This window comes from Peromyscus maniculatus, chromosome 11, assembly GCF_049852395.1.
Source record: "Peromyscus maniculatus bairdii isolate BWxNUB_F1_BW_parent chromosome 11, HU_Pman_BW_mat_3.1, whole genome shotgun sequence".
In the NCBI taxonomy this organism is placed as follows: Eukaryota; Metazoa; Chordata; class Mammalia; order Rodentia; family Cricetidae; genus Peromyscus; species Peromyscus maniculatus.
In genome coordinates, this window is record NC_134862.1 from 96,919,453 (window position 1) to 96,935,061 (window position 15,609).

Here is a 15,609-nt window from a genome sequence, read left to right on the forward strand (position 1 = left end):
ATCCATCTAAATTGAGTGTATACTGAAAAATGTGTGTGTGTGTGTGTGTGTGTGTGTGTGTGTGTGTGTAATAAATGATATAAATATGTAGGACAGTTGTGCTAAAAGAATATTTAAAATAAAGGCTCATTCTGTCCCAGCCTGACCTTGAACCTCTGATCCTCCTGCTTCAACCTCCAGAGTGCTAGGGTTTCGAGCCTAAGCCACTACACCTGATTTTTCAGTAGTGCTGAACCCAGTTGAACCCAGGGTTCCCACATACCAAGCAAGCATTGTCCCTACTGAGCCATACTCCTGGCCCCATTGTGGAGAAGTTCTTAGAAAGACATTTTTGTGTATCCTGTGGCTTCGGGGAGATTCCTTTGGACCAGTGTCATTACTGAACTGTTTTTTTCATAGCATAGCTCAGACATTTTTCCCTGTGTGAGGAAGTCATTGACTTTTTCTAAGCATACTCTCTGTGAGCATAGATGCATGCGTGCATATGTACATGTATCTGCATATGTGTGTGTGTACATGTGTACACATCCCCACAGAGGACAGAGGTCCGTCTTGGGTATCACTCCTCAGACACTGTCTACTTTTTCTTCTTCTAAGACAAGTTCACTCACTGACCTGTGGCTTGCCAACTACACTAGACTGGCTGGCCGGTGAGCTTCAAAGTGCTACCTGTCTCTACCACTCCAGTTCTGGGGTTACAAGCACAGGCCGCCACCACCAACCTTACCTCCCTCTCCTGAGTTACCACAGCCCTTGGTTGGAGATGTTCATACTTCCTAAGAATTGCCTCCTGTCCTCCACCGTCTTCTTGTCTAGTGGGGAGCATGCATATGCAAAGGCTTAACAAAATACGACCTGTCTGTATTAGATGACAGCACCTCAAAAGATAGGCATCCCCAGAAGTCATTTCCTTCTAGAATGGTCTGAGAAGTTTTCATAAATGATTGGAATGGAATTGGAGTTGAACACTGAGTCTTGGAAATAATTTTAAGAAGAAAAGAGGGGCAGAAATAGATCATTCTCAGAGGGGAGTCTTGAAGGACACGCAGCAAAAAAAATGAATAAATCAAATTGGCTGCATCTGGAAGTTCATGTGAGGTAATAATTGTTATATTGCTGGAAAAGTAGATGAGTGTTAGATTGGAAGAGGACCTTGTGTGGCAGTTGGATAGCTTAGACTTAATTCAGAAGGGCAGCAGTTATGTGTGTGTGTGTGTGTGTGTGTGTGTGTGTGTGTGTGTGTGTGTGTGTGTATGTGTGTGTGTGTATGTGTGTCCATGTGTCTGTGTGAGCACACACATGTGTGGTGCTGGGTGTCAAACATAAAACCTTACATATGCTAGGGAAGATATTTTATTTTATTTATTCTATTATTTATTACAAGGTCCAAATGGGTCTGGAACGCCCAGCAGACCTCATGCCCCATCTTCCTAGTGCTGAGATCTATAGATGTGAACACCAAGCTTAGCTCTTTTATTTTAAATTAGAGATGTGATAAAGGCAGTTATGGGAAGCGACAGTGTACATGGCACCCATTCTGAACTACATCAAGGAGGGTAGAGGTCCATGACCTGGAGGAGGGGCAGATCGAGGTGTGAGCCTGTGCCTGCCTGACAGTCCCTGTTCAAAGCGTCCTGCCGTGAGCAATGAGGACATAATCTCCAAAGACTGATGGAAAGACACACTTGTGTGTTGTCGTGCATCATGTGGCAGACGTTTGCACCGCTGAGTTGAAGGCATGGGGTAAATGTCTATGCCTCATGGGAATGTGAACCATTGAACACTAGTTTCAAAGATGTGAAATGGCTAGAAATGGTGGTGTTTTTAAGCATTTTTCCAGTCTTTGGAATTATTGTTCAGTCCTCTCTAATAGAGAAATTGTTAGTTTCCTTTTAAATAAATACAGAGAATATCCTAGAGACTATAAGGATCTGGTGGCTGAACACTGAATTACCAGCAGTCAGTTAGGGTGGTAGCTACTCAGGAGGAAGAGGCAGAAAGAGTATGAGTTTTAGGCCAGCCTAGAGAACTTAGTGAAACTGTTTCAAAATAAAATTCAAAATATAAAAACAGGGCTGGGGATAGCTCAGGGCTAGCCTGGTGTACTTTTGCAAGGTCCCAGGTTCAATCCACAGTACCATACCAAAAGCAAAAACAGAAACAAACAAAACTGTAGCACCATTCCTTTGATACAGAATAGATTTCTGGGACATTTGAAAGAAACTGCTCAGATTCCAAATCTCGTTATTCTAAGCTTTGACCAGGCCAAGGTTCATCTACCTTATCATTTGCCTGTCTCCTTCATCACCATCATCATTATTATTACTATTATTACTTGTGTGTGTGTGTCTGTAAGAGAGAGAGAGAGAGAGAGAGAGAGAGAGAGAGAGAGAGAGAGAGAGAGAGAGAGAGAGAGAGCTCCTGCCACACTATGGTATTCAGGGATGGAACTCAGGTTTTCAGGCCTGTAAAGCTTTTACTCCTGAGCTATTCTGCTAGTCTATTTCCTGAGTAATATTTTTCTTAAAAATGTTTATTAATTAATGTGAGGATAGTGGATGCCCGTGCTCCTGTATGAAGAGCAGCAGACAATGATGTGGAATTGGTTCTCCCCTCCTGCCTTCGCATGGGTTCTGGGAATGAATGCACATGGCCAGCCTTCTGCCCCTAACACTTTCCCAGATGAAATATCTCTCCAGCCCCTGAGTGATATTTCTGAAGACGGTGATGGTGACTATTCCTGTTAATGCAGTTAATATCACTTCTATTATCTAACCTCATTTTAAAGTAGTTGCTTTGAATTAGAATGCTAATTTAGCCAGTCAATTTACCTCAAGTTATAATGCTCAAGACTTTTTTTTTAAGTCATGCATACTTAACCAATTTTCTGTAGTTCCAAGTGGCTAGGTATCACTTCCTGGTGAATTAGCAGTTGGTGAGTAGTGGAGCCTTTGAACAGTCCTGTGAAGCACTAATGTGATATTTAATGAGGAGGCATCAGTCCACAGAAAGGTAGTCAATATAAATCAGTGTTTACAAAGTGTGATTAAGTCTGAAATATTTCATCAATGCTGTGGTCCCAGGCAGCCTTCTATGCTAATTACTTGGATCTGCGCATGTTTCAGGGGACTCGATGGACCCTGAGTACAGCAAGCGTGGAACAGCAAAATTGCAATTATGCCCGGACCGTCTCCTATGACAATTTATGCATTCGGTGCGATGACCTCCCCCTTCCCAAGAGGGCAATAAGCAGGATGCATTTTCATTAGGTTACTAATGCACTTAATCACGGGGGGAAAGGGTTAGGAAGTAGCCGGAGACCTTCAAGCACTCTGCGACGGGGCTGATAGTGAAGACAGCCTTTATTTTTCAAGGCAGCTCTTTATAAGGCTGTAGCTGCCTAGAGCACACCCCACACACTTCATTGTCTTCAGAGAAACATTGAAAGTTTAAATCTTCCGGTTACACGTTTTTTTCATTTCAGATTATTACATGTAGCTAAAAACAGTACAGTCTACTATTAAAAATATAACCTGAATAGTTTGTTGACATTACCATTCCATGGTGCTTGGAATTAATTATGCAAGTAATGTCACAAGCACCATGAAGATGATAATAGCAATGGCAGCCATTATTCCCACCCTCCTTACCCTCAGCACCACCAGTGAGCATCCTGGGAAGTTCTGCCTGACTAGAAGGGCAGGAAGAGTTATGTTCCTGCCCTGCATGCCAGGTGCTAACAGGAATTACTCACTTTGGGTCCCTGAGCTCTGAGAGGTTTATGCAGCCGAAGGACAAGCAGCTTGTCCCAAAGCATGAGTCTAGACTGGGATCCAGATGTGACATTTTGTTTGCATGTTTAGTTTTTTTGTTTGTTTGTTTTTGTCTTAAGATTTAGCTATTTTATTTTGTGTGTGTCGGCTTGCCTGTATGTGCCAGCAGAGTCCAGCAGAGAGCCTCGGAACCTCTGGAACTGGAGTTATAGGTAGTTGTGAGCAGCCCCATGTGGGTGCTGAGAATCAAACCCGCATCCTATGGAAGAGCAGTGAGTGCTCTTCACCACTGACCTGTTTCTCCAGCCGCTGGTGTTTATGTTTTATGAGCATAGACTGCTTTGGAATCTCTTCTAGGAGGCGATGCTTGGTGTGGGTCAACTTTGCTTAGCGATTGTTTGTTATCCTGTAACAGTCTTCCAGAATGTTTTGACTACAAAAGAAATTTTCAAGTAGATTATGATCATAAGAGGCTCACATCAGATTCCTCCCCCCTATTTTTAGAAAGAGTCTCATTGGGTAACCCTTGCTGGCCTAGAACTTATGTAGACCAAGCTGCTTTGGACTTGGGGCAATGCTCCTGCCTCAGCCTCTCTGGAAGTGCTAATTTGTGTCATGTTGCTCCCATAGAGGCATATTCTATGGCCGTAGCAGATCTCCAGCTTGCTGGGGCACTTGTCCCATTCCTGATGTCTCTCACTCACACGGCTTTGGGGTTCAGGGTACCAGAGTTCACCCTTTCTCTGGGATGCCTCTGTCTCTCCCGACCTGCCCCTCTGACTGCCTCTTTCCCTCCCACTCTGTGCTGTAGGTAACATCGAGTACAGCTGCCCAGCCACGAATGAGTGCGAGATCACCAAGCGCAGACGCAAATCCTGCCAGGCCTGCCGCTTCATGAAGTGTCTCAAAGTGGGCATGCTCAAAGAAGGTAAGTGGCCCTGCTCAGAACCCTGTGTGCTGGGTTTGGGGGGTGGGGGCTGGTGGTGGCAATCAAAACGGGGATCAAGACCAGTTCCACAGAAACCAGAAAAGGTGGGTCAGTAGGGGCCCCGAATCTGATGGCAGAACACCCGTACAACCCGAGTTTCTGATACCTCATGGCTAGCAGCTTGATACCAACCAGAAGGTTGTGATCTGACCTGAATTCCCCACAGTGCTTGTGGGCCTGGTCCTTTGATCTTTACAGTTTACAGAGGGGAGAAGATGGAGGCAAGCTAAGAGGCTGCTCACAGTGCATCCCCCTTCTCAAGTTTTTTAAAAACCAGTTTTGGGTTTAGGGTCATGTAGTGTTTTCCAAGCATATCTTGAGTACTTACTTTCTCTGGTAGAATAGGGCTGATGTTTTGACATTATGGTTGCTTTGCTTGGTTTCAGTGGGGAATAGCTCCCAGCAACAGAAGGTAAAGCCAGGGAAGGTAGATCCTGTGCTAAACACACTGAACGAGCTTCCATACTGGATCATTCTTGCATTAGGAAGCGAACCCATTGGCTGTGGAGGACACTCTGCTAGCCCCCACATGTCAGAGGCCCCACCTAGTTCAGCTTATTTAGACAAAACAATCATCAGCTTGGAGGTAGAGTAACATTTTTCCTTTTCTCTGAGAAACCTACCCCTAGTTGTTTTTTTTAACGAATCTCTGTACATACACATTTGTAGCAATACATTTTACATATTGCACACAGCTTACCCTTTCTTTGTATTCAGAAAGCCCATTGGAGTTTAAAGTGAATATGATGTTTTCATAAAGCACCAAGATGAACATGTGCTCATGGAAGGAAGTTTAGAACTAAAGTTAGGTTAATTATTTATAGAAATGTATAGATCTGCCACCCCAGAATTTATGTATTATCACTACAGCTTTCTCCCCCTCACCTTTTGGTTTACGTTTGAAGTTCACATATTTGCAAAGGAGAACGATGAGGCTCACTAAATACATGGTCACTAGATTTGCATAATTCTACTGGGGGCCTGTACCTGTCCAGGGCCGTCTGGTATAAGATTATCACAGGGGAAGGAGCGCAGCAATGGAATGCAGGGCCGGGAACTCCTGCCCTATGCACCTGCCCTTCATTTGTCTACTGGAAAAAGTAAAACCAACTCCTTCATTTCTCCATCTCATCTTCAGCGTGGCTTTGTCCTTGGGAAACAGTTGTCAGCAAACTTATAACTTGAAAGTGTTGCAAGAAGGTGACCACCATAGGATGTCAAAAACAGGGAAATGATACGCGGTGATATGATTATATGTACCATGTGTGATGTATGAATATGAGGGGGAGAGGGAGACTCTGTCAGGAGGAAGAATGGTAGCGGCAGACCCACTTAAGTGGGTGTCATAAGTCAGGGACGAGGAAGGAGGGATTCATGAAGACTGGTGACCAGGTAGCACTGGAAATAAAAATGAGGATGGGGCCCTTTGTATCTTAGGGCTTTGGTCCCATTAGGAGATCTCACAGGCAACCTCTGGTTTCCAACCCATCTGCTACATTTGCAGGCAGCTCCTCCCACACACCAGACACTCTTCCAGGCCCTGTGTCGCCCAAGTTGCTTGGTTGCTGGTAAATATGTTTATGAAACTGCACAGAGGGTAATTTTTGACAAAGCTGAACACATGACTGAAAAGCAAACCCACCCACCTAACTGAAGTACAAGCCAGATTCCTTTAGAGCAGTGGTTCTCAACCTTCCTGATGCTGCGGCCCTTTAACACAGTTCCTCGTGTTGTGGTGATGCCCAGCCATAACATTATTTTTGTTACTACTTCATAGCTAATTTTTCTACTGCAATGAATCATAATGTAAGTATCTGTGTTTTCTAATGGTCTTAGGCAACCCCTGTGAAAGGGTCGTTTGATACCCAAAGGGGTTGAGATCCACAGTTTGAGAACTGCTGCTTTAGGTTCTGGTGATGATGATGATGATGATGATGATGATTAACTATTTTAAGGTTCTAAGTTTGCTTAGCCAATGCCTTAAGCCCTCTGGTAGAATAGCATACAGATACTAATTCACAGGGTAGATCACCCCCTCCCCATGCTGTAGAAAATCCCATAAAAACATAATTCAGAATGTTATAAGTGATGGACAGTTGGGTTTCGGTCTTGGTTATGTCTATATTACCATTTACTCTGGGGAGATTTAAACTAAACTTGTGCTCAAACATAAAGGTTAGTGGAAGGTTGCAAACCCCTGGAAATTGAAGAATTATTACGTTTAAAAGCAATCCATTTGTTTAAATGTAATGGAAGTCATGTATCAATGAAAGCCTTCTGTGAGTACACCTCAGATTCCGATTTTGTTTTCAAACAGTGAAGTGCGTAGAGACACGCCTCCATTTCTAGGGAGATAGGAGTTTTGATTAGTTTGATTTCAATACTGTAATTTACTCATCTGATTGCTGTTTCAACTTTAAAGATGAACAGGGACACGTCTTTTTTCTTAGATCATGCTTCTCGTAGTTTCTAGGAGAGCGTCTGAAGGGAGGCGAGAGTGAAGGCAGATGTGTGAGAGGCGTTTAATTAAACATTGTTGCTCGGAGTAAATCGGGCTGTGCTTATCTGTGATTCGCACCTCTTCAGCACTTGCTAGCACGCCTTTAGAGGATGTGTTTTCAAGGGAAGTGCTGCCGTTGCTGCCATGCTCAAATAATAATTTATTTCCCATTTACTTCCTCATGAACACGCGGATGGCAAAATATTGTTTCTCTGAGCCTGTTACCCTTAAAGCAGAGATAGGATGGTGTGAGTAAATATGGAATATTGTTTTCCTTTCTTTTCTGCTTAAAGAATACAGTGAAATATTGCATTTCACCCTGCATATAAATGCACAATTATGCTTGGGCCTCTCCGTGGCTCAAGGCTCGCTCCCTAGGCCTGGGTAGGGTGATACCCTCTTAAACGTATCTTTATGGATGTGCAGGGATTTGAGTCCCGTGCAGTATGTCAGGGATCATGGTGTAGTAAATCTATTCAAATGTAAACCTGTTCAATTCAATTACCAGTCCATAATAAAATTTGCTCCTACAACCCCCATGTTGACCACAGCAGTCCATACAGGCGGACGGCACAGCAGGTCTGGAAATTGACAGGCGAAATCTAGTTAAACAAAAAACAACATTAGTTCTCGAATCTGAGATGAAATCAGATTTCAACAGCCTCGATGGAAGCCGTCCTTGCTTTAACAGGTATCTTTTATTCAGTTCGCCAAGTGTATCATAAAGTACTGCCTGAGGGGAGGGGACGGAGGAGGCTTTCATTAAAAAGCGGGCTTATAGAAAAATGAGGCCTTGACTGTTTTTAAAAAATGATAATCCTTAGTCATACTGACTGGCATTTCTACTAATTGAGGCGTGTCCCTGTGAGAAGATAGCTAAGTGTAGGCCCAGGAGGAAAGGGAATGAGTGGCTTTGTGGATAAACTAAGACACAGGAATAAGTGCCCATAGCTTCTGTCTCCCCATAAGCCGGCACCAGAAATCTAAGTGAACTAGGCTTGATGCTTGAGACTAGATTTTTTTAAAAAAGAACTCCTTTATTCTTAATCACGTGTCTTGGTATCTGCACAAGGGGACAGGTGTCCTTAGAGGCCAGTGGAGGATGTAAGGTGCCCTGGATCTGAGGTTACAGGTGACTGCCAGCTGCTTAGCTTGGTGCTGGGAACTGAACTCAGGTCCGAGCAGCAAGTGCTCTTAATGGCTGATTCACCTCTCCAGACCCCGGATTAGAATTTTTGAGTCAAATACTTGTTACCAGTTGAGGAAGCTGGGAGATGACTCGGTCAGTAAGATGCTTTCCATGCAAGCATGAGGACCTGAGTTTATTCCACCAGAACCCACAAAAAACTGGGCCTGGCAGAGGCCTGGAATCCTAGGACTCACAAGGTGTAGACAAGATAATTCCAGGGGCTTGGTGGCTAGCAAGTCTTCTCTGTATATGAATTCAAGGTTTGATGAGAGACCCTGCCACAAAAAATACGCACACACATACATACATACATACATACATACATACATACATACATATGCATGCACACAGTCATATATATATATATGGAGAGATGATTCAGTAAGACAACTGCCATTGACCTTTAGTCTCTACACACATGAGCACCCACAGTCTGTGTTCTCTCACTTATATGTGCATGCACGCATGGGTGGGCACACACATGCAAATATGCATACACATGAATATGTGCATGTATACTCTCACAGGAGCACACACACACACACACACACAAGATCATGCTCATTCACAACAAAAAAACCTTACCAATTGAAACAAACAGAAGGGTTGTCAACACTAGTGTTGGAGAAGAAAAAATAGTCACACAATAACAAAACTCAGAGAAATGCTTCTAAGCAGATGCTACTGTGTCTGCACAATCCAGCACACTAACAAGCCCCTTGTCCCTCTTGTTACTCTCTGGGCTGCTAAGTGTGCTGATGGACCAGCATTATTTTTCCAGTCTTCTCCCATACTGGAGGTCAGAGGAAACACATCTGTAGCATATCTGCTGTCAGCATTCCCCTTCCTTCCTTCCTTCCTTCCTTCCTTCCTTCCTTCCTTCCTTCCTTCCTTCCTTCCTTCCTTTCTTTCTTTCTTTCTTTCTTTCTTTCTCTAACTCTTGCCAACTTTGGAATTTGTAGGATATAAAGAAGCACCCCCTCCACAACTGGTCAAAGTGGACCTGGGAATCTGGTCAAGCACTTTAAATTAGCACCATCTCCTTGCTCATGTAAAGGCTGTGTCATGGCACACTGGTTTGGTTTCTCTTTGTTGATCACAAAAGGAGCCGTTCCAAGAAAGCGGCAATAATTCTGTGGAGGGATAGAGTCCATCAAAGACTTGAAGGGGATTTTCCTGTTTTCTTCACATTGACAATCCATGTTTTGTTTTTCATTTTTTTGTTTTGTTGTGGTTCTCTCTCTCTCTCTCTCTCTCTCTCTCTCTCTCTCTCTCTCTCTCTCTCTCTCTCTCTCTCTCTCTGTGTGTGTGTGTATTTCCTTTCTTGAGAAAGTCTCAGTCAGTAGCTCTGACTGGCCAGGAACATGCTTTGGAGCAGGAGCTGGCATCAGTCACAGATCTTCCTGTGCTGGGCGAAAAGCCTGCTGCCAGCCTGTGCCTTTCCTCACTCTCGAATCGCACGCAGCGTATTGCCTAGCCATGGCAGGGTCTGTGCAAAAGTGCAGACGAACCAGGCAATACAGAGGACCAGTTTCAGTATTTTATTCCAAGAGAGTTTGTTCTCTTTTTGACATTAAAACAAACAAACAAAGTAACAACAACTACTACCAGGTGTGGTTGCACGTGCCTGTAGTCCCAGCATTTGGGAAACAGAAGCAGGAAGATCAATTCAGGGCTGGCGTGGGCTACATTAGACCCCACTTTCAGAAAAACCCAAAACTAGACAATCCCTCCCCCCAAACCTGCTACTGAAGCTTTTTAACTAGGAGGCTCAACATCTGAGTTGTAGATATTGAGGAGGATACTGCAGAGGAAGCTGTGGACAGCCAAGCATATGCTCCTTCCTGTATTCCATCCTCAGCACTGCAACCAAGAAGGGACCAGATGTGCCCACCCACCATGCCCTGTGGCCCAGAGAAAGGAGCAGTCCCATGTCAGCTAATGCTGCCAGAGACAGTAAGGCCCAGCCTTTGGGGTCGGATGGACCTAGACTCAAGGCTTTGAATTTGAATGGATTCCTGGATTTGCTTCCTGGAAGTGCAATGAGTTATTAACTTTCCTCAACTTGCTGGATTTTGCTGGTAGGGGTTCTTAGGATAAACAAGAGTTTCAGAGCTCAGTGGACATAGTCTGGGCTGTGATAAGCAGAAGATGCCAGGAGCTTGAATCTGGGCACCACATGTTTATGGATATGTTGTATATGGATATGGATATGATGCATATGTATATCATATTGACTGGCTGCGAGATCTCACTTCATGTAAAATGTGTCTGTAGCCAGAGGTTTCTCTGGTTCTGCCCAGCCCTGAGGTCTAGCCTGGCCCAATGTCAATGCCTTTCAGGGTGCCTTCCCAAGACTTGTACAGAGGAACATCTGTGTCATCTGTAAGTGAAATTTTGTTCAAATGTTCATGAGAAAGCTTAGCCTTTATTTGTGCACAGATCAAACAAATAGGAAAAGAAAATATTTCTTTACATTTCCCCAGTTTTGTGTGTGTGTTTGCAATGTATGTGTATGTATGGATGAATGTTTTTGTATGTGTATAGGTACGCATGGGTGCGTATGCATGTTGGTGCATATGGAGGCCCAAGGTTGACAGCTGGAATCATCCTCAGTTACAGTTCTGAGTCTTCTGCATTAAGACAGGCTCTCCATGAAACCCCAAATTACAGTAGGTCATGGCATTTTTGTGGGTTTCTGGGTATTTGAACTCCAGTGCTCATGCTTAAGCACCAAGACCTCTTCTGTGACCCTGCTTTACCCCTTTTTAAATGGAATCAAGACTTTTACACAACAGGATATTTTCCTCAGTAACATTACACTTGTTCAGCTTCAGCATGGAGGAAAGCAGGGAGGAGTGGTCCAAGAGGAGGAAGGAGGAGGTGGCCTAGTGGGAGAAAGCCACAAAAGGGAAACTCGTTTGATAAATCTCCACACATGGTCCAGAACCTGACAAGATGTTGCACTTTTGTTGCTGCTACTGACTTTCCCGCTGCCTGTGCTGGGATGAGCAAGGCTGTCAGGTCCCGAGACTCTGTGGGACCATCTGTACCTGGGAGCAGGTGGACTCACCTACCCCTTCTCTTCTGACATCGTGCAGGTTTGGTTTTCAAATTACGTCATGGCTGCAAGAACATTATCCTAGCATATGGCATCCAGACACTGTGATAACAAGGGCAGGGATGATGATGATGAGGAGGAGGAGGAGGTTGGAAGTACGATAAGGCCATCGTGCAGTAGCTATGGATGATGATGTCTACTATTCCATTGATTTTGCCAAAACTGAAAATTCTTTAAACGCCTTTGTTTTTTTCTGGGAGAATAGGAGCTTGGCTGGGGAGGAGATGGCTCAGTTTGGTGTTTGCCTTAGAAGTCTGATGACTCAGCCCCCAGCATCCACGTAAAAATCCAGAGGCAGGCAGATCTCTGAGGTCTAGCCACCCAGCCCACCCAGCCATCCTAGCCTAATTGGTAAACTGTAGGCAGGTAGGTGATGTTCTCAGTACACTGAGTTTGTTCTCTGGCCTATACATGCGCGCGCATGTACACACACACACACACACACACACACACACACACACACACACACGTGCATGTACTTTCATACACATGTGCATGTGCACACACATCCATACACAGAACAAGGGCTGTGATATTTTTAGCATGTTTAACTAACCTGAAAGTTGAGTAGACACTAGGGTAGTTCCTAGGTATCTTAATACTCAGGGCCAAAGCATTGATTGTATATTTTGCTGTGCATTTCCTGACAGTTCTAACCGGGTCATATCAGTACAGTGAGGTGCAGTCAGTATGGCTTTATTTCTGTGTTCATCTGCAGTCTCATCACATGTTGCTGCACTTGTTCCCGTCAGAAATTATTTGAAGTTTTAGTGTCATGTTTTTTGAGGTAAAAATAGTGACAATGTTAGGAGCAGAGAGGAACAATCATGTATGTTTGAAATTGGAGTAAGTCACTCATTGGGACAAATAAATGAGGAATATAACCACTACGTATCTTGTTTGTGTTTCAATTAGATCTTCATATTTAATCTTGACCTAACTAATATGTTCCTACTATGAAGATAATCAATGTTATTCATGCATCTTCTACCTTTACAAGCCTGAGAGAACACAAGTGATTTCTTGTAGGCATTGTGAACTGGTGTAGAACTAGGAAGCTTCATGTTCCCAACAGAGTGAAAACAAGGTGGGAATCCATATTTAGAAAGAGTCACTGTCCCATATGGAAAGGATTCAGGGTGCCAATCTTCCATTTTTGCATTAGAATCCCACTCAGTATAGACAGTGGTTCTCAATCTTCCTAATGCTGCAACCCTAATTACAGTTCCTCATGTTGTGACCCCCAACCATAAAATAATTTTTGTTGTTCCTTCATAACTCTAATGTTGCTACTGTTATGAATCATAATATAAACATCTGTGTTTTCCAATGGTCATAGGGGACCCCTGTGAAAGAGTCATCTGAGCCCCAAAGCAGTTATAGAACAGTGGGGCCCCAGATGCCAGATTCTCATTAAGTAGATAAGGAAATCAAGGTCCAGAGAATTTCAGTGAGTTTTTCAAGGTCCAGTTATAGCAGAAGAGGAGACAGAATCAGATGTCAGGGGTGTTTGTAATGGGGCCAGGTCTATCCTGTGCCTGTGTGAAGCTTGCTATGTATGACTGTGGTCATCAAGGGATCTTTCCTGTTCCACACATGGATCAGCAGGCCATTTGTCAGCAGTACCCCAAAACATCTATTTATATGGAAGAGTTCTAGAGACCATAAAAAACAATTGAGTTCATGGATCAAACAAGGAAGCTGGAGCCTCAAATTTATATGCAAGTGATATTCATTAGGAAGGGACTTTGATTTAGAATTCTAATCTGTAAACACTGCTTGGAATGGATGGGACAGCTGACGAGACAGGCAATGATGGGGACTAATCCGGGAGAGGGGCTCAGGACCTGGCTGCCTGCATCTCTTCCTGCTCTTCCTCCTCTTAATTTCCTCCTCCTCTTCCCCTCTTCCATAGTCTCCCTTTCTTCCCTCTCCTTCTCCTCCTCCTGCTTCCTCTTCTCTTTTTCTCTTACCTATTTTTATTTGATGTAGGAAGGGAGTTGGAACCTAGCACCACATTTACTTTGGGCAAGGACTCTGTCACTCAGCTACGCCCACAGACCTAGAGTGTGATTTCTGGATGCTGAGTTGAAATAGAAGAGTTTAGGTCATTAATGGCAAGCTTGAGGGTGTCATGTCTTAACAGGGCCATGCCATCATGGCTTAAGTTTTCCAGCCTGATGGATCGTAAACGCATCAAGAATTGTCAGTCCACATGTAGCATAAAGCCTTCAACTTTGACTTTGACTTATGGAGTTATAGAACTGAGTTAGTACTTAGGTAATCTTTGAGCAGATGGAATGGTAGCAGTATGGGGGCCGGTATGGCTGTTAACTGTGTTGAGAAGGTCTTTCGAGAGATGACCAATGATCTCAGGGTATAAGCCACCTGTTGCCAACCCTGAGAGAGAGAGAGAGAGAGAGAGAGAGAGAGAGAGAGAGAGAGAGAGAGAGAGAGAGAGAGAGAGAGAGAGGTGTGCACAGATATTTGGGACGGAGCATAAGTTAGGGATTTATTTACGTAGCCACTGATTATCTCTCTGTTCAGTTGTCCTGCACCCCAGAATATAAAGAAGAATTATCCCAGGACAATTTCTGTTGCAGCCCCAGTTCTCCCCTAATCCATCCATGGCCAGGGAGCTTGGAGAATCTTCTAGGTTTGCCCTGTCAGCCAGTGGTGCCCAGAAGAGCCACTTCTCTAATTACCCCACACTTCCACATTTCCCATTGCAATCAAATGGCCATTTAGAGGGTGTAGCATTTTCCAGGCAGGTTCCCTTTTAAAAAATAGAAAGCTAGCAGCCTCATTTAGTAACAAGTGGGTTTGTTTTTACTCTCTGAATGAGTCTGCTTAGTAATTTACAAAATCTCTTTTGTAAAAAAACAATTTAAAAAAAAATCTCCCAAGAAGACATTGCCAAGGTGATTTTCCCCCCTCAAGTCTAATATCATTATGCTGCCAAGTCTAAAACAGAAATTATTGCTAGGGAAGTTTGGGTTCCTACTGCCTTCAAAAAGCAGAACAAAGGAGAGGAGAAGGCTTTAATGGTATTCACGGAAAATATTTCTGCACTGGGTGACAGTTAATAGAACTACATTGACCTCCCTGGTGTTTCCTACAGTCACACTTGTAATCCCGTCCCAAGCAGTCCCCTCATTAATGCAGAACATTAAACACAACTCCCAAGTTATAATATAGGCAGTGGCAGAGAGCACCTTGTCTGTGAGCTTTGTCTTGACATTCGAGCCATTTGGGAATGGATCTACAGTGCCACGGAAACTTATTCTGTGTGTAGACATTATGTTACCAGATGGCCTCTTTTCTTTTTCTTTCTTCCTTTTCTTTTCCTTCTTCCTTTAAAAAAAAATTTTTTTGTGGCTTTGCAACCGGCGTAGTCTGTCTCAAAATGAATAGCCAAGATGTCGAAGGTAACACTAGCAGCCATGTCTTGAGGATTTAATGCCTTAGGCTGTATGTTATGTGCTGTGACTGGATTTTTATTTTTTGGCTAGTCCTTACAATGATCACCCCCCCCCCATACATGCACACACATACACAAGTACCCAGTAGGTGCTTTCCCCTTGCACAGAGGAAGTGAAACTTAGAGAAATCATGAATCTTCCAAATTTCTTCCACTATCCAGGGAACTTGAATTTATAGCAGGAACACTGGGTCTATCACCCATCTTGTTTATCTAATAGAGTTTTTCCCTTTATGAATTATAGGGATACTAAGTATGTATTTAGCTCAGAATGATTTTTTTCTTACTATATTTTTTAGGGGGTGGTCTTACATGGTATCCCAAGCCAGTGTGGAACTCACTGGGTATCTCAGGCTAGATTGGAATTTAATCATTAGCCCAAGGAATCTTTCTGAATCTGCCTTCCAAATGTGGGGTGACAGGCATGTGCTTCAGGCCAGCTACTTATAACCCTTCAGAGGCTGTGGATTATGAGAAGGTGAGCTCTAGAAAAAATATTTAAATACCCACCTTTTGTTGTTACTGTTGGATTTGAACTAACTTGGGTACTTTTGAGT

At 43.6% G+C, this 15,609-nt stretch overlaps 1 protein-coding gene across 26 annotated transcripts in view; it reads left to right on the forward strand.

Annotated features, from left to right (window-relative positions):
• Esrrg (estrogen related receptor gamma) overlaps positions 1-15,609 on the forward strand; it is a 630,688-nt gene that overhangs the window by 471,980 nt on the left and 143,099 nt on the right. For all 26 annotated transcript variants that reach the window (XM_076548161.1, XM_076548174.1, XM_076548169.1 and 23 more), the window contains one exon: positions 4,585-4,701. In XM_076548161.1, the coding sequence (XP_076404276.1) occupies positions 4,585-4,701 (117 nt within the window). The remainder of the gene's footprint in view (positions 1-4,584; positions 4,702-15,609) is intronic.